Below are 27,690 nucleotides of genomic sequence, written 5' to 3' on the forward strand. Positions count from 1 at the left end.
TTACACGGTTGATTCTCTAGACCCAATCTCACTTCCTTGTACTGAGGACATGCTAGTGGAGAAAGGAGAGTAAGCATGAGATGGGTTCCTAGGAAGCTCTGCCTCTTGATTTGGTTTTGGCACTGAGCCCGACACTGCCTTGCACAAAGTATCCTCAAGCATTTGTTGCGACAGACGGCCCTGCATGGCACAGCCTGCCTGCCAGGCCTCTTGGAGCCCAGCCATGCTGGCCGGCACTTGGTCAGTTTCAGGCGGGGTAAAGGCAGTGATGTCTATTCCTCTAATGAGCTCTTCAAAATAGCGCCTGATGGAAATAGTGTCCTTGGTGGGGACTGGGGGGGACACGCTGCCCTCCAAGAGTCTCTCCATCTCCCCCTTGAGCCTTTTATACTCGCGGAGAAATTGCACTGCGTTAGCATGATGCTGCAGGAGCATCTTCATCTGCTGGTAAAGCTTTAGGGGGGCTTCAAGTTCCCGGGCAACCAGCTGTAACTTCTCCAGCTTGGAGCAGTGCTCACTCTCCAGTTGCTTTTTCAAGGTGGCAATCCGACGTCTGATGCCACTGAGCAGGCTGTCTCCAATGGCATCAATCATGGCGAGTGTGTCAGCGGCGCTGGTAGAGAGTTCTCTGATGAGCTTCTTCATGTCCTGTGGAGGCAGCAGGAACATTTCTTAGGAAAGACCTTTAGCATTCAGGCGTGGGCACCTGGTTGATGGCATTGCCTCTTCTCCTCCACTGAACCAAGAACTCCTTAGGGGTGGTGCCCACTGCTAGCTGCTAGCCTACTACCCTTTTTTCAACTCTTTCCTACCAAAGAACCCTGATTCTTCCAGCCAGTGATGTGTGGGCAGCTAAAAATACTTACATTCATTTCCTGCTTTCCTTGTAGTTCGGGGTGACCAGGCGTGCAACAGAAGCAGAAGTCTGAGTTATTGGGTGCGGCTTCTGGGAAAGCTGCCTAAAAGTAGACAGATGCTTCTGGGACAAGTCTTGATCCTTCCCCTTTCTCCTGCCAGGACCTGGGGTCAGTGCCCCCATGGAGCAGGCTCCTGGTAACCTCGTGCTGACAGGAGCACACACAGCAAAGCTGAGAGAAGAGGGTGGAGCATCATGGGGCCACTAAGTTGGCATTCTTGACTTCCTACCTATGGGCATTTCATTAAATTAAAAAAAAATAGTACCTCTAATTTTTAAAAAAAGCTACAGCTTTTGAATTTCTACTACAGTCAAATGTACACCCTTACTAAAAGAATACCCAAATGGAAGTAGTTACCTGAATATTTGGAAGGGAATGAAATCACAAAGCATCCATTGTGATTTTGCTAGAAAAAGTCAAGGTCTCTTACTCTGGACTCTCCATGACCTACAGGGCCCTTTCCCTGTCTGGTCGGCCTGTCCTGCAGCTCATGCTGTCAACCTCAGCTCTGCATCACCTCTGCGATCAGGTCTTCCCTCAGGGGAGAAAGCGTGTAGGGGAAACACACAGAGGCACTCGGATGGTGAGGTCAGGCAGACCCTAGGTGTACCTGTGGCTCTTACATCTGAATAGTCCTGCATCTTGGATTCCTGCCTTGAGAAAAGGAGATCATGGGTGCAGAAGAGAACTAAATGAGATGATGGATATATAGTGCCTAACACCAGACCAGCATGTAGTAGGCACTTAACCAATTCATCTTCCATAGGATGAAGAGATTCTTCCATTCTATTGATATATGCTTCCATAGGTCTCATATATGTCACCGTGGCTCACAATAGTACAATATAAAACAACGTGCTAACATTACACACAAGGTTTGAAATAATGTGACTCTCCACCAGCTGAAGATTCATCAAGAATCACCATTTCCAAAATCATATTTTTTTGTGTGAATTGAATTTTTTATTAGAAAAAATGCCATATTTTATAGATCACCATTTATGAGAATCCTACCAAAACACTACAACAAACTGGCGTTGAAGAGAAACAGCACAATGACAGAAAACTCAAAATACTATATACCTTTGAGGAGCCTGCAACCAGGCTAATTGAAAATCAACACACAACTCCCACCATACCACACACAAATATGAACAGGTTATATAAGTAAGCCAAGATTTAGAAAACACAGTGGAAGAGGAGGAACACACCCACACATGTATCTGTGTGCATGTTTTCCTTAAAAACATGTAACAGGGTTTCCTTCATTTTACTCAACTCAAAGATATTCTTTGATCTAAAATTATTCCATGTCTAACATTATACAAAAGAAATATCATAAAGCAAAAGTTTACATTTTCCTGGGAGCTGTCCTTTGCAAGTAAGAAAATGTTACTTGACCAAAATCATATTTTTAAATTACCAATTTAGCTGGTAAATCCCATGGACAGAGGAGCCTGGAAGACTACAGACCATGGGGTCACAAAGAGTTGCACACAACTGAGCAACTTCACTTAGCTCACTTAGTTTAGGTTAGCTTAGCTTAGCTTAATTTAACTGGTAAGTAGATTTGCCTACAATCCTTTTTCATCATGAATTGCTTGCCTAGTGTGTGTTTAGATGTGTTGTTTGGCCCATTAGACTAGTCTTGAGGGCAGCAAAAACAGGCATAAGAAGTATACAATATAATCTCATGGTACTGGCAAGTGCTCTGAGGAAAGAAGACAAGGAAGATAGGGCAGGAGCAGGGGCAGTGGCAGAGGGTTGAGGGAGAAGGTGGCTCTCGATTCGGGGTGGTTTGCAAATACATCTTGGAGAAACTGACTTCTGAGGAGAGGACTGAATGATGGTCAAGCAACGGGCACTTCCGAGGGAAAGATTTTCCAGGCAGAAAGGCTGGAGATGGCTCCACGGATGTGTGAGGAGCAGCTGGAAGACTAGCTAGGCTGAGAAATGGAGCCCTACTCTGAGTGGAGGTGGAGAGGCAAGTGGGGACAGGCAATGGATTTATTCATAGTTTGATGGACCCATCGCTAGTTGGGAATTTTGAACAAAAGAATGGCATAATCTAAAACACTGAAGGATCATTTTAGCTACTAGTGGAAACAGAGTGAGCATGAGGAGACCATGTGGGAACCACTGGAGTGTCCAGACCAGTAGTGATGAGAGAGGGCATGAGAGATGGGAGAGGTAGGCGATTTGGGGAAGTGGCATGGATTGTGGGTATGGGAGTAGACCTTGGGACAGATATCTGGGTTGGAGATAAAGCTGTGTGGTCATCAGCAATAGGGATTTTGAAAGCTGAGTGACCAGTGATGGGGAGAGATTGTTTACAGAGGGCTGAGCTGAGCTGTAGGGCACCCCCAGATTTATAGATCTGACAGAGTGGAGGAACATTGAGCAAGAGTGGCTGGATTAGTGTCACAAATTGGGGAAACCAGGAAAGGCTGGGGTCCCAGAGGTCAATTTACTCCACTCCAAAAAGTGTTACTGGCCATGGGAATGAGTGCTTTCTGAGATGCTGGCTCAGGCAAGAGAGGAAGAAGTGAATAAAGAGCAGGTCAGTGATTTCATTTGTATCCTTCACCCACTTGGGTCTTTTAAAATTTTAAATATTTCTTTGTATTTTCTTTGAGTTTTTATTATTAATTTGGTTGTTCTTTAGCTCCCAAAAAATCTTATATTTCTGTAACATAGAGGGAATATTAAAATGCTACAAATTGTGGATTGATTTACTCCTGTCAAGAGATCTATTTTCTGATAGATAAATGTAAAATGATGTGCTTTCTGATAACTATTTTACCCTTTCTTTAGAGAACAGAGTCACAAATACCAAATAAATAAATAACAGATTTCTATACCTTATTCATTAGCTTGAATGAATCATTTGAATTTGTCTTTATAAAAAGGAAAAGGTGATGAGTAAAGAAAAAATTTTTTAATATTTATTTGTTTATTTGGCTGCTCTGTGTTTTAGTTGCTGCATGCAGTATCTTCAGTTGTAGCATGCAGGATCTAGTTCCTTGATCAAGGATAAAACCCTGGGCCACCTGCATTGGGAGTTTGGAGTCTTAGCTACTGGACCATCAGAGAAGTTCTGAGTAAAATTATTTTTTAAAGGGACAGCAAGTCCCACAAAGTTCACAAAAGAACAAGCTAGCTTATTTCTCCCAACCCGGAATCTCATTTAAAATACACTTAGCTTCTCCAATCCATGGAGAGGTGGTTTTCTCAAGTGAGCACAGAAGTGAGATCAGGAAGGCAGCAGAGCCTTCCCCCATCAGCTTTTATGATGGGGTCATCTCTCAAAACTATTTGAGTTTGTTCTTCACCATTGAACTTCAGCAAAACATGATCCTATTCCTTTAACAGAATCTGGATACTAGTGACTGACGTATCTGTTAGTCAAACCAAAGCATTTGTGAGCAACAGGAGCATAAATTCATTTTGAAGAGACTTTGACCTGTTCACCATTGGACACCTGGTGTCTAGCACCCAAATGGCACCCAAGAGATATGAAGCCACAATGAATGAATGAGGATACTGTATACTTTCTCTACCAATAATGTTATATGCTTATTAGCATCCAATAAACCCAAATTTTCAAAATATCCTTTAAGTTCTTAAAATAGCTTTATTGGGTATAATTGACATGGCAAAATTATACAATTTGATAACTTTTGAAATGTATTTAATGTTTTGAAGTCATCACTACAATCAAGATAGTGAATTTGTCCATCACCCCCAAAAGCTTCCTTTTGTCCCTTTATAATTTTCTCTTTCCCACCCCTCCTCAACCTCCTCTACTCAAACAATTATTGATTTTTTTCTGTAAATGTATGTTAGTTTGCATTTTCTAGAATTTTATATAAATGGAATCATACCTTTTTGGGTCTGGTTTCTTTCAGACATGAATTTTCAGATTCATTCATGGGTTATTGTAGGTACCAATTTTTCATCCTTTCACCTGTTTGGATCATTTTCAGTTTTTGTCTATTACAACTACAGGTGCTGTGAACACTTGAGTACAAGTCTTTGTATGCATATATTAGGTTGATGAAAAACTAATTACAGTTTCATGAGAAACGCTGGGCTGGATGAAGCACAAGCTGGAATCAAGATTGTTGGGAGAAATATCAATAACCTCAGATACGCAGATGATACCACCCTAATGGCAGAAAGAGAAAAGGAATTAAAGAGCCTCTGGATGAAGGCTCTTTAAGGCTGATAAAATAAACAATAAGTAATGTCATTAGCAAAAAAACATAAAGTGAGAGATCTGCTTTCAGTTCAGTTCATTTCAGTTGCTCAGTTGTGTCTGACTCTTTGCAACCCATGGACTGCAGATGCTAAGCTTCCCTGTCCATCACCAACACCTGGTGCTTACTCAAACTCATATCCATTGAGTTGGGGATGCCATCCAACCATCTCATCCTCTGTCATCCCCTTCTCCTCCTGCCTTCAATCTTTCCCAGCATCAGGTCTTTTCCAATGAGTTGGCTCTTCGCATCAGGTGGCCAAAGTATTGGAGCTTCAGCTTCAGCATCAGTCCTTCCAATGAACATTCAGGACTGATGTCCTTCAGGACTGGTTGGTTTGATCTCCTTGCAGTCCAAGGGACTCTCAAGAGTCTTCTCCAACACCACAGTTCAAAAGCATCAATTCTTCGGTGCTCAGCTTTCTTTATACTCCAACTCTCACATCCATACATGACCACTGGAAAAACTATAGCTTTGACAAGATGGACCTTTGTTGGCAAAGTAATGTCTCTGCTTTTTAATATGCTATCTAGGTTGGTCATAGCTTTTCTTCCAAGGAACAAGCGTCATTTAATTTCATGGCTGCAGTCACCATCTGCAGTGATTTTGGAGCCCCCCAAAATAAAGTCAGTCACTGTTCCCATTGTTTCCCCATCTATTTGCCACTAACTGATGAGACCAGATGCCATGATCTTAGTTTTCTGAATGTTGAGCTTTAAGCCAACTTTTTCACTCTCCTCTTTCACGTTCATCAAGAGGCTCTTTAGTTCTTCTTCACTTTCTGCCATAAGGGTGGTGTCATCTGCGTATCTGAGGTTATTGATATTTCTCCCAAAAATCTTGATTCCAGCTTGTGCTTCATTCACCCCAGCATTTCTCATGATGTGTTCTGCATATAAGTTAAATAAGCACAATAACAATATACAGCCTTGATGTACTCTTTTCCTGATTTGGAACTAGGCTGTTGGTCCATGTCCAGTTCTAACTGTTGCTTCTTGACCTGCATATAGATTTCTCAGGAGGCAGGTCAGGTGGTCGTCTGGTATTCCCATTGCTTTAAGACTTTTCCAGTTTGTTGTGGTCCACACAGTCAAAGGCTTTGGCATAGTCAATAAAGCAGAAATAGATGTTTTTCTGGTATTCTCTTGTTTTTTCAGTGATCCAGTGGATGTTGGCAATTTGATCTCTGGTTCCTCTGCCTTTTCTAAATCCAGCTTGAACATCTGGAAGTTCATGGTTCACATATTGCTGAAGCCTGGCTTGGAGAATTTTGAGCATTACTTTGCTAGCATGTGAGATGAGTGCAATTGTGCAGTAGTTTGAGCATTCTTTGGCATTGCCTTTCTTTGGGATTGGAATGAAAACTGACCTTTTCTAGTCCTGTGGCCACTGCTGAGTTTTTCGAATGTGCTGGCATATTGAGTGCAGCACTTTCACAGCATCATCTTTTAGGATTTGAAATAGCTCAACTCGAATTCCATCACCTCCACTAGCTTTGTGTGTAGTGATGCTTCCTAAAGCCCACTTGACTTCACACTCCAAGGTGTCTGGCTCTAGGTGAGTGATCACACCACTGTGGTTATCTGGGTCACGAAGATCTTTTTTGCATAGTTCTTCTGTGTATTCTTGTCACCTCTTCTTAATATCTTCTGCTTCTGTTAGGTCCATACCATTTCTGTGTTTTATTGTGCCCATCTTTGCATGAAATGTTCCCTTGATATCTCTAATTTTCTTGAAGCGATCCCTAGTCTTTCCCATTCTATTGTTTTCTTCTATTTCTTTCCATTGATTACTGAAGAATCAAATGGGTATATCTTTCATTTTCTCCTTTGCCTTTACCTTCTCTTGTTTTCTCAGCTATTTGTAAGGCCTCCTCAAACAACCATTTTGCCTTTTTGCATTTCTTTTTCTTGGGGATGGTCTTGATCACTGCCTCCTGTACAATATCACGAACCTCCATCCATAGTTCTTCAAGCACTGTGTCTATCAGATCTAATCCCTTGAATCTATTTGTCACTTCCACTGTATAATCGTAAGGGATTTGATTTAGGTCTGCATTAAAATGATGTATGAAATAACCACATTTACTTAAGAAAGTATTCCAATATCAAATAGCAAATTTCAACAATGCAAAGCTGAAATTACTTTAATATATTTTCTTTTCTCTTGGGTTTTGAAACTTAGAAGTGGAAGAGCTGAACCAGTTATTTAATTTTTAAAAAAACTTACCAAATTGATTTCCAAAATGTTTGTGGTATTTTGCATTCCTAGCAGCAGTGTATGAGAGTTCCTTACCAAGAGTTCCCCTACATCCACACAAACACTTCGTTTGGTCTATCATTTCTCATAGGTGTGTAACTGTATCTCATTGTGGTTTTCATTTGCATTTCCCTAATAACCGAGAATCTTTTCATATACTGTTTGCCATCTGCATAGGTCATTTGGTGAAAAGTCTATGCAAATATTTTGCCTATTTTAATTGATTTGCTTGTTTTCTTTTCTTTTCTTTTTTTGGCCACACTCTGAGGCATGCAGGATCTTAATTCCCTGACTAGGGATCGAACCTGTGCTCCCTGTATTGGGAACGTGGAGTCTTAACCCCTGGACTGCCAGGGAAGTCCCCAAGCTGTTTGTTTTCTTATTGCTGAGTTTTGAGAGCTTTTTATATATTCTTTATCTTTTATCAGATAAATTTTTACAAAGATATTTTTCTCCTATGTTTTCTTCTACACATTGTGTGGTTGTAGTTGTTATATATAGGTCTACTGTCTATGTAGGATTAATTTTTGCATATAGTGTGAAGGATGGATGAAGTTTTGTTTTTCTTTTCCTTCCTTTTCTTTCTTTCTTTGTTGTTATTGCTGTATACAAATTTTCAATTATTCCAGTACCATTTGTTGAAGAGGCTAGTCCTTCTCCACTGCATTGATTTTGCAATTTTGTCAAAACTCAGGTTCTATATATGTACAGATTTGTTTCTGGATACTTTATTTTGTTCCACTGTTTTATTTGTCTGTCTTTATGCCAATACCATACTCTTTTGATTACCAGAGTTTTAGATTAATTGTTGAATTCAGGTAGAGTTAACCCTGCAACTTTATTTCAAATTGTTTTGGTTACTCTATAACCTTTGCTTTTCCACATGAACTTTAGAATCACCCAGTCATTTAAAAAAAAAAGTATGCTGGGATGTTAATTGTGATTGCATGAAATCTGGTGAAGTATTTGGGTAGAACTGACATCTCAATAACATTGAGTTTTGCTATGCATGAAGAGTATATATTCCTCCATTTGTTTACAATAGATCCTCTTAATTTCTCTCAGCAATAGTTACATCATGTTGCTTCTTCCTTTCCTATCTGAATACTTTTATTTTTCTTGCCTAGTTGTACTGGTTAGAACTCCAGTACAATGTTAAATTGCAGTGATGAGACTAACATCATTGTCTTATTTCTGATCTTGTTGGGGGGTGAATATTCAGTGTTTCAAGATTAAGCATGATGTTAGTTGCAGGTTTTTACAGATGCCTTTTATTATTTCCTATGTTGTGGTATAATGGGAAATATGTGGCCTTTGTCCCTGGTTCCTGATACAGAGCTCCTAAAATTCTTGGAATTTCCTGAGTGATAGGTATAGATTTTGTTATTCATAATAAGCCCTTTTCAAAAATATATGAGATTACTAATCAGGTGACTCTTGGTGGGTCCCTAGATAGCTTCAGGATGGATCCTGGTTGCCAGAAAGACCAAACATGACTAGAGAGTTGGAACTTTCAGCCCTACCTTCAGTCTCTGGGTTTTAGCCCTACCCTCAAACTCCGGGTTTCAGCCCTGCTCTCAACTCGGGGTATAAAACTCTGAGGAGAGTAGAGGAATTAGAGATTGAGTTCAATCACCAATGGCCAATGATTTGATCAGTCATGCCCTACATAATTGGAGAAGGAAATGGCAACCCACTCCAGTATCCTTGCCTGGAGAACTCCATGGACAGAGGAGCCTGGTGGGCTGCTGTCCATGGGGTCGCACAGAGTCGGACACAACTGAAGCGACTTAGCATGCAATGCATGCATTGGAGAAGGAAATGGCAACCCACTCCAGTATTCTTGCCTGGAGAATTCTGTGGACAGAGGAGCCTGGTGGGCTGCTGTCTATGGGGTCGCACAGAGTCAGACACGACTGAAGCGACTTAGCAGCAGCTGCAGCCTTACATAATGGAGTCTCCACAAAAACTGCTTTAGATGGGGTTCAGGGAGCTTCCAGTGAACACATTGATATGCTGGGAGAACAGGACACACGAAATCATGCAAGCTACCCCTCTAACTACCCCACAGCGCTTACCTTGCCCTGTGTATCTTTTCTGTTTAGCTGTTGCTGAGTTATATCCTTATAATAAAGAGGTAGAAGCAGTAAAGTGCTTTCCTGAGGTCTGTGAATCATTTCATGAATCATCAACCTGAAGAGGCTGTTGTAGGAAACCCAAGTTTATAGCCAGTTAGTCAGAAGTACAGGTGGCAACTTCAGACTTGTGACTGGAGTCTGAAGTGAGGGCAGTCTTATAGGATAGCCCTTAGCTTGTGAGGTCTGTATTAACTACAGATGGTTAGTGTCAGAACTGAATTAAGTTTTTGGACAATCAGTTTGGCCTCTGAGAACCAGAGAATCTGAGATGTTACTAGATTGCTTAGTTTTATCAAATTATTGAATTCTTTCAAAGAAGTTTTCTGTCTACTGAAATCATATGATTTTTCTTTTGTTATTATAGTGAATTACGTTGATTGTGTTTTGAATGTTAGTACTGTATTCTGGAGATAAAGCCCCTTCTGCTTGTAATGTGTTAGACCTCTCATATATTTTTGGATATGATCTACAAAATTTTTAAATGAATTATTACATCAGTGTTCATAAAAGATATTGGTTGTAATTTTCTTTGCCTGGTTCTGACTTTAGGATAACCCTGGTCCTATAGAAAGAGTTGGGACAAATTCCCATTTCTTTAATTTTCTGGAAATTTGTGTGTATTTGTTATTGCTTCTTCCTTAAATGTTTGGTTGGAATCATCAACAAACCTATATGGGCCTGGAGTTTTTACTGCAAGAAAGTTTTTAACTACAAATTTAACTTCTTATAGACAAATGGCTATTCTTATAACATTTCTTCTGGGAGAATTTTGATCATTTGTGTCTTTCACGGAATTTAATCTAAATTGTCAAATTTATTGCCATAAAATTGTTTGCAGTTGTCCCTTATTATCTGTTGGAGCCACTCCTCAGAAACCTGAAGAGTGATGATGTCACCACACAAAGATGTGATGAAAAGGGCTATTACATAATGAAGCTTTCTGGAGGAGAGCAGGACAGCTTCCAGCCAGGTCTGAAAATAGCCTTAGAGAGCAGAGAAAGCAGATTGGTTTGGAATTTTTATGGTGGTTATGAGCTGTGGAAGGTTCCCACAGCTAAGCTGGGCTTATGTGGTTTGAAATCCTGCAGGTGCCAAAGAAGGAAGCCCTTAGGTTTGCTTATCAGCGTTTCCAGATGTCAATCAGAAGGGGAAGAGGGAAAAGGAAGGCTTTAAAAGCTGTGGGCAGTTTAACATTAAACACAGAGTTTGACTATTGTTATTTTAAATACCTATAGAATTTGTAGTGATGTTACCTCTCTCATTCCTGGTTTTGGCATACAGTGTTCTCTCCTCTCACCGTCTCTATTTCCTTGAGTAGTCTGGCTAGAAGTTTAATTCTGTTGGTCTTCTCGAAGAACTAGTTTTTGGTTTTATTTATTTTCTCATAGTTTTTGGTTTTCTAGCTCATTTTTTTCTGCTCTGTCTTTATTATTTCTTTTATGCTACTTACTTGGATTACTTCACTCTTTCTTTTTGCACTTTCCTAAGGTGGGAGCTGAGATCAGTAATACCAAGTCTTATTATTTTCTAATTTAAACTTCCCACTATGGGGTGCTTTAGTGGCATCCCATAATACTGATATGTTTTGCTTTCATTATTATCCAGTGCAAAATACCTTAATCTCCATTTTGGTTTTTCTTTGACCTATGAGTTAATCAATACATGTTATTTAATTTCCAAATAATAGATTTTCCAAAGATCTTTATGTTATTCCTTTCTAATTTAATTCTGTTGTGGTCAGAGAAACCCAACATTTGAAAAGCTAAGATCATGACATCCAGTCCCATCATTTCACAGCAAACAGAAGGGGGGAAAGTGGAAACAGTAACAGATTTTATTTTCTTGGGCTCCAAAATCACTGCAGACAGTGACTGCAGCCATGAAATTAAAACACTTGCTTCTTGGAAGGAAAGCTATGACAAAACTAGACAGCGTATTAAAAAACAGAGACAACTTTGCCATTGAAGGTCCATGTAGTCAAAGCTATGGTTTTTCCAGTAGTCATGTACAGATGTGAGAATTGAACCATAAAAAAGGCTAAATGCCAAAGAACTGATGCTTTTGAATTCTCCAGTGGTGCTGGAGAAGACTCTTGAGAGTCTCTTTGATAGCAAGGAGATCAAACCAATCAATCCTAAAGGAAATCCACCCTGAATATTAATTGGAAGGACTAATGCTGAAGCTGAAGCTCCAGTACTTTAGCCACCTGATGAGAAGAGCCGATTTGTTAAAAAAGACCCTGATTATGGTAAAGATAGAAGGCAGAAGGAGAAGAGGGTGACAGAGAATGAGATGGTTGGACAGCATCACTGACTCAAAAGACATGAGTTTGAGCAGACTCTAGGAGATGGTGAAGAACTAACTGGGAAGTCTGGTGCACTGCAGTCTGTGAGGTTGCAAAGAGGTGGGCGTGACTTAGCAACTGAACAGAGAACATACTTTGTATAATTTGAGTTTTTAAAAACGTTAAAAAAATAATTTTATTGATTTATTTATTGGCTGTACAGACTTTTCTCTAGTTGCAGTGAGTGGTGGCTAATATTGGTTGCAGTGCCCGGGTTTCTTATTGCAGTGGCTTCTCTTGTTGCAGAGTACAGGCTCTAGGGCATGCGGGCTTCAGTAGTTTCAGCTTGAGGGCTCAGGGGTTGCGGTTTCCAGACTCTAGAACACAGGTTCAATAGCTGTGGCACACAGGCATAGTTGCTCCATGGCGTGTGGGACCCTCCCGGACCAGAGATTGAACCCATGTCTCCTGTACTGGCAGGAGGATCCTTTACCATTGAGCCAACAGGAAAGCCCTAAATCCTTTTACATTTGTTGATACTTGTTTTATGGTCTATCTTGGTGAGTTGTGTGAACTTGAGAATGTGTTCTGCTGTTGTTGGGGGGAATGTTCCATAAATGTTAGGCCTGATTAACAACATTATTCAAGCTATATATTTGCAGAATTCCTGCATACCTGTTCTATCAGTTATCAAGAAAATGATATTGAAAATTATGGATTAGTCTATTTCTCCTGGTAGTTTTATCAGTTTTTCCTTTATATATTTTGAAGATTCCTTATTAGATGCATAAACATTTCAGACTGTTTTTATTCTCTTGATTAACTGATCCAGTTACCAAAATGAAATTACCTTCTTTCTCCTTGGTATTAATAATATTATTTGGCCTGAAATCTTCTTGCCTGATGTTAATAGAGCCACTCTGGCTTCTTTTGACTCTTGTTAGCATGACATGTCTCTTTCCACTCTTTCACTTTGAACCTATTTGTGTCTTCATATAAAGCATATCTGAGTTGGGTCTTGATTTTTTTTTCACTCTGATGAAAGCCTTTTTAATTGGAGTGTTTAGACCATTTTCAGTTGATGTGATTATTGATATGGCTAGATTTGAGTTTTATCATCTTGCTATTTGCTTCTATTTGCCCAATCTGGTTTTTGTTCCCTTCCTCCTCTCTTTCTACCTTCTTTAGGATTAATTGTGTATCTTTTACAATCCTATTTTATCTCCATTGCTGGCTTATTAGCAATAACTCTTTATTAATTTTAGTGGTTGCTTGAGGGTTTATGGAGTTCCCTGGTGGCTCAAATGGTAAAGAATCTGCCTGCCAGTGCAGGAGACCTAGGTTTGATTCCTGGGTCGGAAAGATCCCCTGGAGAAGGGAATGGCTATCCACTCCAGTCCTCTTGCCTGGGAAATCCCATAGAGGAGCCTGGCACACTTAGTCCACGGGATTGCAAAGAATCAAACACAACTGAGGGACTTTCGCTTTCTTGAGGGCTTATAGAGCACATCTTTAACTTATCACAGTCTACCTTCATCTCACTTCACATATAGTATAAAACCCTTATCGTGCTGTACTTCCACGATGTCTCTCCTAATCTCATGCTATTATTGTCATGCACTTTTCTTTTACATGTAATGAACGTCACATTATGTTGTTATTTAAAAACAGTGAGGTATGTTTTGAAAGACTTAAATAATATGAAAACAATCTTAAATAGTTATGGTTTTCGTTGCCATTTCTGGTGTCCTTTATTCCTTTTAGATTCAGATTTTCCTTCTGCCTGAAGGACTTTCTATAACATTTCTTATAGTGTGAATCTGCTGGTTATGAATTCTTTCAGCTTTTGCATGTCAGAAAGTGTTTTTATTTTGTTTTCATATTTGAAAGATATTTTAGCTAGATATAGAATTCTAGGTTGACATTTTAAAACTCATATTTTAAAGATTTTTCTCCACTTTCTTCATACTTGGATTGTTTCCAACAAGAAAGTGGATGTCATCCTTATTTTTATTCTTCTGTGTGAAATGTGTGTGTGTGTTTTCCCCTTTGGCTGCTGTTAATATTTTCTCTTTATCACTGGCTTCAGCAGTTTGACTATGATGTACTTTGGTATAGTTTTAGCCATATTTATTTTTTTAGGTGTTTGTCAAATTTCTTGGATGTGGGTTTTTTTTTTAATAGTTTTCATCAAGTTTGGTAAATATTTGAACATTATTTTTTAAAATATTTTTCCTGTCCTTCCCCTACCCTGTCATTTCCTTCAGGGACTTCAATTACTCAAATATTGGGACACGAAGCTGTTCCCCCTCTAAGTAATTCTGTTTTTAAAAAAATTCTCACCCCTCTCTGGGTTTCATTTTGAGTAATTTCTATTGCTATGTCTTCAATTTCATAAGGCTTTTCTTCTCAGTGACTAATCTGCTATTAATCCCACTTAGTGTATTTTTCATGACATTGTGGTTCTCATCTCCAGAAATTTTATTTGAATCTTTTTTATATCTTCTTTGTCTCTAACTTTTTGAAATATGGACTACAATTACAATAATTATAATTATAAATATAATTTAGCAACTGAAAAAAACCAACAAATTATTATTTTCATTATGGGTCATATTTTCCTGCTTCTTTGCTTGCCTGGTAATCTTTGATGTCATACATTGTGATTTTTTTACCTTGTTTGATGTTGTATATTTTTACATTCCTATGAATCTTAATATTTTAAGAGGATGCAGTTAAGTTACTTGGAAAAAATGATCTTTCAGTGCTTGCTTCCCTGGTGGCTCAGATGGTAAAGAATCTGCCTGCCAGTGCAGGAGACCTGGGTTTGATCCCTGAGTTGGGAAGATCACCTGGAGAAGGGAATAACTACCCACTCCAGTGGTCTTGCCTGGATAATCCCATGGGCAGAGGAGCCTACAGTCCCCGGGGTTGTGAAGAATCGGACACGACTGAGTGACTAACACTTTCACTTTCACTTCATTAATTGTAGGTGAGTCTGGAGCCATGCTCATTCTGGGACTAAGACTTCCTGAGGACTCACTTCAGTGTCTCATGATTTACAAGTTTTTCCAGTCTTGTTAGTGGGAACAGGCTTTGTTCTGATTCTGTTTGAGCTCCAAGCACTGCCCTCAATCTTTTCCTGTGGAGCCTTCCACAGCACGAGGGAATTTCCTCACAGACAAGAGCTGAGCTCTGTTGAACACTCCCAGGAGACTCTGCAGATCTCTGGTTTGTCTCTCTGGACTCTGTCCTATGCACTTGAAATATCTTGACCCCCCCAGAGGCTCAGTTCCATTTCCTAAACTCAAAGAATCTGCCAGGCTTTGCTTGGGTTCCCTCTTTCTGCCCTTTCAAGCTCTCTCAAGGAGGTAAATTGTGGCAACCGTAGAGCTAATCTTGTGTATATCCTGTCTCTCAGAGATTAGTATCTTTTATTGCCTGAGGTCCAGTGTCTTGAAAACTGTTGTTCCATATATTTTTGTTTATTTTGTTTTATTTTTCCAGAAGGGAGAATAAATTCAGACTTTGTTACTCTATGTGGGTCAGATGAGGAAATAATGAAATCCAATTTTAACCAATATTTAGTATTTAGAAGAAGATCTATAAAAGTCAGCCATGATAGACAGAGATATTCTGGCCCAATCCCCCTTTCCAGAGAGGACTTGCTGCCTGTCGAGGTATGACCAGCCTCCAGGTGTCAGATCCTTTGGGATTGCTGTGCCCTTCCCACATCAGCCTACATTTGGAGGCTGAGCAAAAGGACCTACAGTCACCTGCCCATTGCAGCTCAACATAGGGTACTCTGATGGGCAAAGCTGGATCAGGCATTGCTTGTCAGTCCTGTGGTGTAGTTTGCCTTCTCCTCTGTTTCATCTACCTCCTCCTACTCTTACAGAGGGCAGTCTTGGATATTTTGTACCCCAAACTCTGTCTCAGCTTCTGCTTCCAGAGACACAACCTGTGATACCAAATGTTAGGTGGCTAGTGTGGCCCAGTCCCCAGCAGCCTCTGCCTTGGCCATTCTACAGATGTCCCTTCTCTACAAAAGCTAAAGTTTAGAATTTGTTTCTCAAAGACTATCTAGTCTTCAGTCTGTGTGTGTATGTGTGTGTGTGTGACTTAGAAAAGTTTGTTCTCTTGACAAATGTATCCAGAGATTAATTCCTAATATCTAAGTTTCGGTGGGGCGGGGGGAGTCATAAAATAAGGAAAATAAACCATAGAAGCTAGGATGCATCTTACTTAGTCATCTTAAAAGAGTAAAGTGAAGTGGAAAGTCACTCAGTCATGTCTGACTCTTTGCGACCCCATGGACTGTACTGTTCATGGACTTCTCCAGGCCCAAATACTGTATGGATAGCCATTCCCTTCTCCAGGGGATCTTCCCAACCCAGAGATGGAACCCAGGTCTCTCACACTGTAGGCGGATTCTTTACCAGCTGAGCCACCAGGGAAGCCCAAAAGAGTCAAATGGCCATTAAATGATCATTTTGGAATCCCTTTAAGCAAACAGAATTCAACCATTTCTCAACATGCACATTTCAAAACTTGACGTATTTCAGAACACACTTAAGGAGACTCACTCTCTAGAGAATTTCTCCCTCTTATTTAAATACTGCTTTTATCAATGTAGTGTCCTCAAGAGAACAGCAATCGTTTGAATGGAAGCCAAACATTGCCCTGCTGTTGGAGAAAAGACATGAGCCATATGAGTCATACCTGCACTGCCTGTGCCGTGCTCTCAGATTTCTTCAGCACCAGCTGAATATCCGTAGCAAAGTTCACTTTCCTCTCTGCATAGGCATCAGAAATCTTGGCTACTGGGTGAGACTTGTGGTCCCCAAAGAGCTTGCATATTCCACATATTGGTTCTTCATCACTTAGGCACATCTGATTGACAAAAGAAAAGTCAGTGACCCTTATTGCCCTTCTTGTTCCAGTCCTACACACTCAGAACCTTTAGTAACCTCAGGCTACTGACATTCTGAATGTGTTCTTAAGCAGATATCAAAAATCAATTGCACAGGAGGCTTGATGTATGGAAGACAGAGGTAGGGGTAGTACTAGGATGCTTGAATGGTAACTTAGTCAGCACATACCACACTTGGTATTTCTTGGACTCCTCATAATGACCCTTTGATTTGGATAGTATTGTGTCCATTTTACAGGCGAGAAAGCTGGTAAGTCTCCAAGCTGCTAAATGATTTGCCCAAGGACACACTGCCATGAAGGGATAGAACTGAGCTTAGAAGCAAAGTCATTTCCACTTGGCCAAGCCAAAGGCTTTTATAAAGATTAAATATGATGCATGGAACATGTTTGGTATGCAATCTGGCACTCAGCAGACATTATACACATAGTAGCTACTGATAATATCATAAGGACCTCAATAAAGGTGACCCTGCTACAGGCTCAAGATAAACTGGCCTATTTTAGATGAAATGGATTGAGTAGGACCCTCACTGTCCTACTGGCCCCTTCACTTGGCTAATGGGAGCCTTGGAATGAAACCTTACAAATGAAATGAAAACTTACTAGTGAAAAATTGGAATCTCAGAAAGGGAGGTTACTGCTGAGGGTGAGACAGAACCACTGAGAATTTGTGATAAATGAAACTGATTTTTAAAGGCAGAATTCAACAAGAATGCCAAATCACATTGTATTCTCTTGAGTCCTCTTAGTGGCCTGAGCTAGCCTGCCCCAAACCTGCCATTTATGTCCTTGCACGAGGAGGGGTGGCTGGAAGAAGCAGAGCAGAAGCTGGTGGAGCTCAGAACAGCCCAGGAAACTGGCTGAGGGTGGCAACTCCCAAAGAAACCCTGCCCTCTGAGGACAGACCCTTGATATTCTGCCCTAAAGTTCTGGGGGCCCTGGAGCTATGAAGCCTTCTCTCAGAGCTACATCTATGCTTTAGGAGTTGTCTGCAGAGCTTCAAACTAGAGCCAATTTATAAAGTCTCAGGAAAACTTTTGACCTTCTCCAAGGAAATCAGTAACTTAGTTCATCCCTGACCATCATCAAAGCAATCTAAACCTGGTGGTTTGTGCTGCATAGTCTGTGAAACATGGAAACAGCCTCATTCTGTCCCTCCAGGGTTGGTGGGGAAATCAAACAGGCTCAAGGTTGTGTATGGGCTTTGTCAACTATGAAGAATGAAAGCTAAAGTGGTGTTATGTCTGATTCATATCTGAGTTATATCGACATGGAGATCATCCTAAAGTTATTAACAAAAGGGTAGATTACCTGTGTCAAATTACCTGTGAAGATCTCTTAGCTGAGAAACATGGAATTAGAGTGGGACACATGGTTTTATTTAAATCACACTGTAGACATGTGTGTATAAACATATAACATGTACAGCATCATAGAGAGTACAGTAAAGAGTTCATATGGCATTTTGTATCAAAAACTCATGCTTAAGATTAAACATCAGAGTCATACACAGCTCTCCAAATGGCATATGGCCAAAAGGAGGAACGGCAGATTCCTGGTCCCATCTTACCCTATCCTCTCTCTCTGCGTGATCATGGGTAGCTAAATTCTTATAGATCTGACTGTCATGCAACTTCTTTGTAACTATGTGAGCCTGTCTATCTGTGGTCCCTTAAATCTTGCTGCAGTTTACCTGACTGAATACCACACACACACACCAAACCCTGGGCTCCATCACTAAGGATGAAGGTAGCCTTGGTATGTGCATTTGTCTGGAAAGTAATCCTCTACTACACTCCTGAGCAAATATCTGATTTCAACAATAGGTTGCTGAGTAATTTGACAGATTGGGTAGCTAAGCAAGAATAAGATAAAATTAAAAGTGTGGTTGAATACCAGATTCACACTTTCTCCATGCTTTTCACATGTCTGAGCAAGTTGATTTTGCTCCTTGGTGCGAAGCGTCTCAAGTTCTTCCTTAAACTTCTCCAGTATGTTTTCAGCCAGGATGTTCCTCTGCAAGCCGTCTGTTCCCCTTCCCCTCAAATAAATGACCTAAAACACAGAGCCGGCATGAGCTTGTGGCAAATTCCCATCATCAACTGTGACATTGTCATGGGGAAGGATGAGACACCGCCCTTACTGCACATAAACACCAGTGAGCGGGAAGTCAGCCCAGGCCACCCCTCCAGGCTTTCAAAAGGAAATGACTGTGAAGACTCCTCATCCCTGTAGAATATCTTCTTCTGCTCCAATGCACTCTCACCGGAGCAAGTACGTGCACTGTCTACAGAGACAATCACAGACTCCATCAGGTGGAGCAGGAACCTGCCTTCTTTGAATCTGTGAATCTTGGTTAGCACCTGCTCTGTCTTCTGGGGACACTCAGGCCAGTGGGAAGACAGACCTTCATGAAGGACTGTGTGGTTGGATGTATAGGGGAGCACAGAGAAGGAAGGACTAAATCTCCTTGGGGTGACAGAGGAGAGCGTGACTGGAGTCTCAAGAAGATGCCTAAATTAAACATTGAAGACCAAAGCAGATTAGCCACATCTTGTATTTACTGTGTCCTGATGTTCTGGCATCTGGGACTTGGGATGACCTTTCCCATTGGCTAGCCAGTTCCTAGAGACAGTAAAGGATTCACCTGGGGGCATGCATTTTACATGTAAACCAACAAATCTGCGGTCCACACCCCAACCACCTCCTTTATATTTGCTGTTCCCCTACCCGCTCCCCTAGCCATCCGGGGCCAGATACCAGACATCTAGAGGCAACCCCATGTCCCAGAGGCCACTGAAATTGTTCAAGCTGGCCAATCCTAAGCCTTCTCACTATACCTTACCTGTTTTCTTCCTGCAGAAACCCAAACAAAGGGCTTTCTTGTCCACATTTGCCCCATCCCCCTGTTTCCTGACCCACTCTGATTTCCGCATGCTGCCCACTGTGATGTGGTGTGGCCCCTCCTCTTGGGGTCTATGAGTTACAAGCTATTTTTCAATGGCAATCATCTCCTGATCTGTTCGTCTTGTCATACCCAAATAAGAACAAGGAAAAAAGAGCCAAGACTACCTGCCACCCTGAGGTACCATCACAGTCCACTCATCTGTCAATAACCTTAAATTCCACTGTTTAATAAACTTTCATTAAGCACCTACCATGCTGGGAATGTGATAGTGAACAGGAAAATGCACTTGGCCCTACCCTCAGGGGTTTATATACTAGAGAGGGGGATAAATGCCAAACGACCAATGTGCTAGCTATATCCACTGATTTCCAACCAGACAATCTAAACCCTTCTTGGACCCAGTTGTCTCTTCTGCAAAACCAACCCACGGTAAAAGAAGTCTTAACAGTCTCTTGTGCGTGTGTGTTGGGGGGGGAAGCACATGGGGTGAAGGAAATGTTCTAGATGTTGGTCTAGGTGGGGCTTATGTGGAAATATACATATGTGCTTTATTGGGATAAAGTGTAGCTCAGATGTCCTCAATTTAACAACTAAACAACAACAACAAATACCTCAGATGTGAACATCACACACTTTACTGTGTGTATTTTATACCTCAAGGGAAAAAAGAGGTGGGTGAACTCAAACATCATGACTTGAATTTTCAGCCTCGGTTTCATTATCTGCAAACAGAAATCCCAGCCCATTCTCTTTATAAATGCTTAGATTCCCATTTGGGAATATGCATTAAAGGAATTGCTATCATTATTGTTACAGTGAATTTTCAGTAACTTCTTTGAAAAGAAGTGCCTACTTAAGCTTGGGGTGGGGGTTCCATAAAGTGAACAGTCTTAAATTTAGAGATTATCTTGCCCATAATCCTGATATGGTAAATGTTAACATATTTTTTTTCCAGATTGTCCCTCTCTCTAGACCGAGGAGCTGGGCTGCTCAGCCCTCCTCAACCAGCATACCATTTCCAAAGGGATTACACCCTGCTCAGAATTTCCCTGGTCCCTCTGGGAAGAGAAAAAAAATTAATCTTTAAAGGGGCCAGTCCTGGGTTTAAACCCCAGGCTAGCCATCACTGCAAAACGAAAAGCATGAGTAAATCTAAGCATCTGGTGTTTTTGAACTGCTGCCCCCACAGCTCTATACACACACTCTCTCACACACAACCTCCTCACTGGCACCCTAGCCCCCGTATTCAGTTGATTACCATTAGAGAGCCAGCACCTGTCTCTCCAGTCGGCCCACCCTCTGTTCCTACTGACATAGAACCCTACATAACTTCCCTCTTCCTGCAATCCGTTCATTTTATATTTTCTTACTTCCTTCCACACATACCCAAGGGACCTGGAGAAACACCAATCACAGTACTTACATGCCACCTGGGGAGAGAAACACCCCACAAGTCATTGTCCAACAAGTTTCCATGAGAATACATACTGCAGATAACAGTACAGTTTCAACACCAGTGCTGTATGACCTTTTCCAGGTTAAACATTTCTCCTGGCCCCACTGCTTAGAGGACAGCATACAAAGAAAGCCGTTTGCGTGACATGTAAAACCTCCTTCAACATGCCCTGACCTGCCCTCCTAATGGATGCCCTAAGTGCCCTGGCAGCTCCCACGACCCCACACTGAAGCCTTCTTATTTACTAACCAACTCTAAGCAACCTGGCTGCAGGACCCCCTTTGGGCCCTCAGTATCTGCCATCCTCTCTTCATCTGCCCTGTAGTCTCTCCCCAGCTGTCAGCTCCTCTGCGATCTTCTGTGTCTCCACTGCAGGGCCTCTCACTGTACAGAGAGCCACTGGCTCCTCCAAGGGCGTATCTTGTCATCTCTGTATCCCTGGGATCCTGGCACAGTGACAAGGCCCCTGGCAGGTGCTTGAAAATGTCCCCCTACCCCAACACATACTGAATAAGTGAAAGCTGGTATATTGTATCTCTTGGTGGTTCTGTTAGAACCTTCTAACATTAAACCACAGTGCATATCTTCCTGTAGCTCCTATCCTGGGTCCCACCATGTCTTCTAAGCCTGCTCCCCCCAAAATCCACTGATGTGCTTAGTCACTCAGTCATGTCCAACTTTTTGTGACCCCATGAACCATAGCCCACCAGGCTCCTCTGTTCATGGGGTTCTCCAGGCAAGAATGCTGGAGTGGATTGCCATTTTCTTCTCCAGAAATCTGCTGATAACCCTTCACAGATGTGAGTTCTGGCCAGACAGTCTTCAATTTGCAGGCCAAATAACCTTAGCTCTTTTATCGCAAAGATTCAAAGATGTGTCGACCAAAAAGAAGTCTGCTATGTCAGCAGCAGAAGGGCCCCAAGCCTCTCTTACTTTTCTGCACACTGGGCAGCAGATCTGTCCGTTGACGTGGGCACAGTTCTGGCTCACCAGGATCAGCTCCAGGCACCTTTTGCAGAAGTTGTGGGAGCAGGAGAGGAGCAGCACCGGGGGCGTAAACAGCTCCATGCACACGGGGCAGGACAGGACCGCACCCAGGGCCTCCATGGCGTCCTCAGCTGTCTGCCTCTCCCCGGCGGCCAGCCTCTGCCAGGCTTCTAGAACAGGCGTGGAATGTGGTCACAATAGACACAGCCGGGCTTTCCTCAGAGGATGGAAGGAGCAAGGGAAGCTCCTCCAGACACTCGGGGCCCCAGACGTATTAGCAGGGAGGTGGTAGACCATGCCCTGCCAGGGAAATCCAGCCCACAGCTTATTTTTGGAACAACTCACGAGCCACAAATATTTTTTACATTTTAAGGCATTGTAAAAAACAAAAAACAAATCAAAAAAGCAAGAATATGTAATGTGCTTAGTCACTCAGTTGTGTCCAACTCTGTGCGACCCCATGTACTGTAGCCTGCCAGGCTCCTCTGTCCATGGGGATTCTCCAGGTAAGAATACTGGCCCTTCCTCCAGGGGATTCTCCTAACCCAGATCAAACCCAGGGATCAAACCCAGGTCTACCGCATTGCAGGCAGATTTTTTACCTTCTGAGTCAAGAGAGAAGCCCAAGAATATGTCATAGAAGCCATGCTTGACCTACAAAGTCTTAAATATTTACTTTCCAGCTCTTTACTGAAAGAGTTTTCTGACTCTGCCTAATTTGGAAGATAAGCATAACTGGAATCCAGTCCACCTCATATGCATACTTTCAGCTTTAGGATTTGGTGGGATTGAGTGAGGAACAGGAAGCCTGCCTCTATCTAGCTCACAGTCTATGAGCTGGGTGATTATGAGCAGTGACTACTAGCCTGTCTCCTGTTTCTTCACCCACAATATGTGGAACTGGGTCCTCGCTAATCCCTACCAGCCCTGTAAATCCGTGCATCTAGTCTCTGGCTTTCCTAACCTCCACTCCTGTCACAAAGGGGGCAATTTTAGAGGTCTTACCTGGCCTGTGGGTTCTTTAGAAGATACACTAGTCTTAAAAAGAAGCATTGATTGGGCTCCCAGGCTGGACCAGGCAGTTGTCACATTGCATGAGTGCTCAGTAGCTCAGTTGTGTCTGACTCTGGGCGACCCCATGAACTGTAGCCCACCGGGCTGCTATGTTCATGGGATTCTCCAGGCAATAATACTGGAGTGGGTTGCCATGCCCTCCTCCAGGGGAATCTTCCTGACCCAGGGATTGAACTGTTATCTGTCATTTAATCTTCACAACTGGAAAAGGCTCAAGTCCTTAGCTTTCATCTGCATCATTGAAACTGAAGCCTGGAGAGGTCGAATAACCTGCCCGGGGCTTCAGTTCATGAAGGTGGCAGAGCTGGTGATATACACTTCTTTTGCTTCTGATGGGCTGTTGTTGCAGAGATAAGGTCCTCCTACAGATGTTCCCAGTGAGATATACAGTTTCCCTACACTCCTAGATGTGTTCATGAGACCAGGGAGAGCAGGGAGAAAGGAGTGAAGACCCACCACGTGTGCTCTCAGCATCCATTTGACAAATGCAGATTGAGGACTGAACAAGTTTGAGACACATGATGGGTCGTGTAGGGGCTTAACATGCTCATTATTCATGATGGTGACAGCCACTCTCCAGGCTCATTAGGACTGTGCTCTGCACATCCCACCCTGTTTACTTCCCACATGGCTCCTGTGTAACTGAGTCTAATTCATGAACACAGACAAGGCAAATCCTTGCTCGTGGAGAGCTCGCAGTCCAAAGGAGATGACAGGTACAGGAGGAGAGGTGTGGATGTCCCAGGCGGCCCACTGGCCATTTCTTCTCTGTCTTCCAGGACAGTGGCCAGAAATATCAACTCTGTCCCATCAAACTATCTGACAGTGGGGGAAGGTCATGTCAGAAGCTTTTGGCCAATGAGACTTGCATTGAAGTCTGCTGAAAGGATTTGGGGGAAACTTTCTTGCTTTCCTGATGAAAGAGATTGATGCAAATTTCAGCACAGTTTCTTTCATCTGTCTGCCTTGTATGAAAATGTAGAACTTGGAGTTGCAGCAGCCACTTTGCAACCGTGAGGATCACAGATATGAAGCCCAGCATCAGTGATTAGCAGCACTGATGCTGGTACTCACCTCCCTCCAGCTCACTGTACACGAGTAAGCAAAGCCACTATGAAGTTGGTTTGCAATCCTAACTGATAAAGCAAAGCAGCAGGTATTACAAGCCATGGTGATAAGCTGGAAGCATTTTGAGAATACCATCTTACAACAGAAAGGACTGTGGACAGTGCAGCAGAGCTCGTTGCTTACTCTGCAGAGGCGTTGTCTTCTGTCTTGCTAACAGGTTCCCAGCTACACTCAAGACTCCAGAGTGTTTGTAGGGAAAGAGCAAATTAGCCAAGATGGCATATTCAGGCTCTCCCACCCCATATTTTGTAAATAATGACTGTGTAACTGCTGAGATCACTTATAGCACTACGCATGCCCTTCATGAAGGACTCACTTGGTCACAGTTTGTGTGTGGCACTCAGATATGTGAGCTCCACCTAGAAAGCACTTATTGCTGCCTCATGGCTGTGTCCGTTGGGTTAGCCACCAGAGGAGAAAATATAGAGTGCCTACTGCTACGGCTGCTGCATCAGTCAGTTGAGAATAAACGTGTCTGCAGTTCCTACAGCTTCTCGAGTTTTCTTCCAGCTTTCCCACTTGCACCTTATCTACCATGAGTTCAGCGAACACTGTGAATAGCGAGACAATTAGCATCACGAACAGGATGAAGAACAATATGGTGCTCCATCCTGAGGTTTCCCTGACTGAGACAAGACCCCAAAAGCAATGTCATCTCCCTTCCCAGTCACTCAGATCTTTAGGCTAGCTTCATTACATGGCCCACTTCATTACATGGCCCACTTCTCTCCAATGAGACATTAGGGGGATTTTGCCGGAAAGTTACTGGGAAATTTTTCCACCATAATGAAAGGGGAAATATCCCACTCTTTTTTTTTTCTGGCCTTGAGTACAGTTGTGTGAAGACATGATCTTGGAGCTACAGCAGCCATCTATGATAGAGAGGTAAATCCCTGATGATCAGCAGAGACACTGACCCAGACTATTGATACTGACATCAGTGAGCTGGCTCTAGACTTCTTGTAGGTAAAGTGTAGACATCCTCAATGCTTAAATCCTATCGGCTGGGCAGGCTCACAAGCTCATTCTTGGCTTGTGCACAGACTTCCTGGAGCACTAGATGTTTGGCTTTTCATGTCCAAGCCTCTCAAAGGCTGCATGGTCAGTCAGGACTGGGAGCAGCAGGCTGGGCAGGTAAGCACTGGCCTCGGTCTACTCCCCCAGCCCTTGGCTATCTTGGGAACTGCCAGCAGGAAGCAAGCTTTTGTTCATTAAGCCATTGCTTTTTTGTTCATTTTTTATTGTGCTAAAATATACAAAACATAAAATTTACCTTTTTTAAACACTCCCCGCCTTTTTGTTTTTCACACTGCACAGCATATGTGATCTTAGTTCCCTGATCAGAGATGGAACCCATGCTCCTTACAGTGAAAGCTCAGAGCCCTAACCACTGGACAACTAGGGAATCTCCTTAGCCATGCTTAAGTGCACAATTAAGCAGCCTTAAGTGCATTCAAGCTGTTGAGTGACCATCACTGCCCTCCATTTCCAGAATTCTTCATCTTGCAAAACTAAACCTGACCCATTAAACAGTTCCCCCTCCTCCCCTCCCCAAGCTCTTGGCACCCCTTCCCCTACTCCTGGAACCACCTCTTACAGATGGAAAATGACAGAGAGGAGGTGAAGGCCACAAGTGGTTGGCCGGACGCAGGCAGGACAGCCTCCAGGGTCAAGCTCTGGTGGCCACAGGAGCTGGAGAGGGTAGGCACAGTACGGTGGTCCTCCTCCCTCCCAGGCAGGAGTGGGGTGGGAAGAATCCAGAAAGGGACTGGAGAGGCCAGAAGGTCCAGGGGAGACCAAGGAAAGACGGTGTCCAAGCTGCCTCTCAAGTTGGTGAGGGAGACCCAAAACCTCAGTCATCACCTGTGGCTTCAGGAGAGCAGGGAGTGGAAGCCAGATGGTTGGCTTCAGGAACCAGGAATGCAGGAGGGAGGGGTGTGCACAGCAAATCCACCCACACTGTGCATCTCCCAGGCACCCTGAGCTCTTCCCGCAAATGCTGGACTGAACAAAGTTGGACACCTTCCTCCCACCTTGTCCTCCCTCCCTGTCCCTATCGTGTTTCCACTTGAGAGTGGGGTTTTTCTGAGTTTCCATTTTTTCCACTTACCCTCTTCCTGTGGCAGAGTCTTCCCTGCCTGTGTCCACCTTGGACACCACCTCTGTGCCAGGCTCCTGCTGGGATGGGGGATCAGACTTTAATGAGAAGCCACCCCTGCCTCCCAGGATCTGGCAGTCAACAGCAGGTGGGTCAGGGAGGCAGCAGTCTGCATCCAGACTCTCGCTGTCACTTGGCCTGGGCCCCAGGAAGCCACACAGAGAAAGATTCCCCTTGGGTAGACCCAGGAGAATGGATGTCACCAAGGGAAGGGTGACAACATTGCCGGAGGGCTCAGGGTATGGGGGTCCTGGGACCCCTGAATCCTGAGTGGTGCAGGTGGCAGTTTGATGTCCAAAAGGCAAGGTCCCAGTGAGGCTGAGGGGGACGGGTGTGATGAGACACATCTTTAGAAAGCAAGGAAAGTATAGAGGGAAACCCAGTGACTGAAGCGGGGTTGGAGACCAAGGGATGGAGCTGAAAGAGAGTTAACCATGAATCTGTGGAAAAAGTGAAGGCTGGGCAGGAGAAGGGAGGAAGTTTAGGCAGAGGTGAAAGAACGAAGCCTCTGGAGGAAACAATTAAAATGAGCAGCGTCTTATAAAGTTGCTTACCACCTGGCCCAGCCATCCCTCTCCTAGTCTTTTTACCAAGAGAAACCAAAACCAAGTTTTGAAGAGAGAACCTACCCAAGCTCGTATATCATCATGTCCTTTATTCACAATTGGCAAGAACTAGAGCCAGCCCAAGTGTCCTCGGGGGAATGGATAAACACTCCACGGTTGTCCACAAAACAGAAACTCCTTCAGCTCAAAAATGAGCAAACGACAGATGGAAGCAGCATTGGTGAACGGCAAATGGATTTTGTGAAACTGAGAAAAGCCAGTCCTGCAAAGGCTGCATATTGTCTGACATTCTGGAAATGCAAAACCACAGGGACAGAAAGCAGATGACTGGGTGCAGGGCCGGGGGAGAGGGTTGCCAAGGGATATGAAGGGGCTTTCTGTATGCATGAGCAGTCCTGTATCATGACCGTGGTGGTGATTACGAGACTGTGTTTTTGTCAAAACTTAGAACATGAAGACGGAGAAGGCAATGGCAACCCACTCCAGGATTCTTGCCTGGAGAGTCCCATCAATGGAGGAGCCTGGGGGGCTGCAGTCCATTGGGTCTCTGGGAGTCGGACATGACCGAGCGACTTTACCTTCACTTTTCACTTTCATGCATTGGAGAAGGAAATGGCAACC

At 42.9% G+C, this 27,690-nt stretch overlaps 1 protein-coding gene across 1 annotated transcript; it reads right to left on the reverse strand.

Moving 5' to 3' along the window:
- On the reverse strand, positions 1–26,850 carry LOC122710033 (tripartite motif-containing protein 54-like). Its single transcript, XM_043927484.1, has 6 exons — positions 26,456–26,850; positions 23,108–23,115; positions 22,090–22,313; positions 18,689–18,847; positions 16,580–16,750; positions 1–648 (listed from the first exon to the last, which is right to left on the reverse strand). The coding sequence occupies exons 1-6, from the start codon at positions 26,848–26,850 to the stop codon at positions 1–3; spliced, it is 1,605 nt and encodes a 534-aa protein (XP_043783419.1).
- Between the last annotated feature and the right edge of the window lie 840 nt (positions 26,851–27,690).

The sequence above is a fragment of the Cervus elaphus genome, chromosome 16, assembly GCF_910594005.1.
Source record: "Cervus elaphus chromosome 16, mCerEla1.1, whole genome shotgun sequence".
In the NCBI taxonomy this organism is placed as follows: domain Eukaryota; kingdom Metazoa; phylum Chordata; class Mammalia; order Artiodactyla; family Cervidae; genus Cervus; species Cervus elaphus.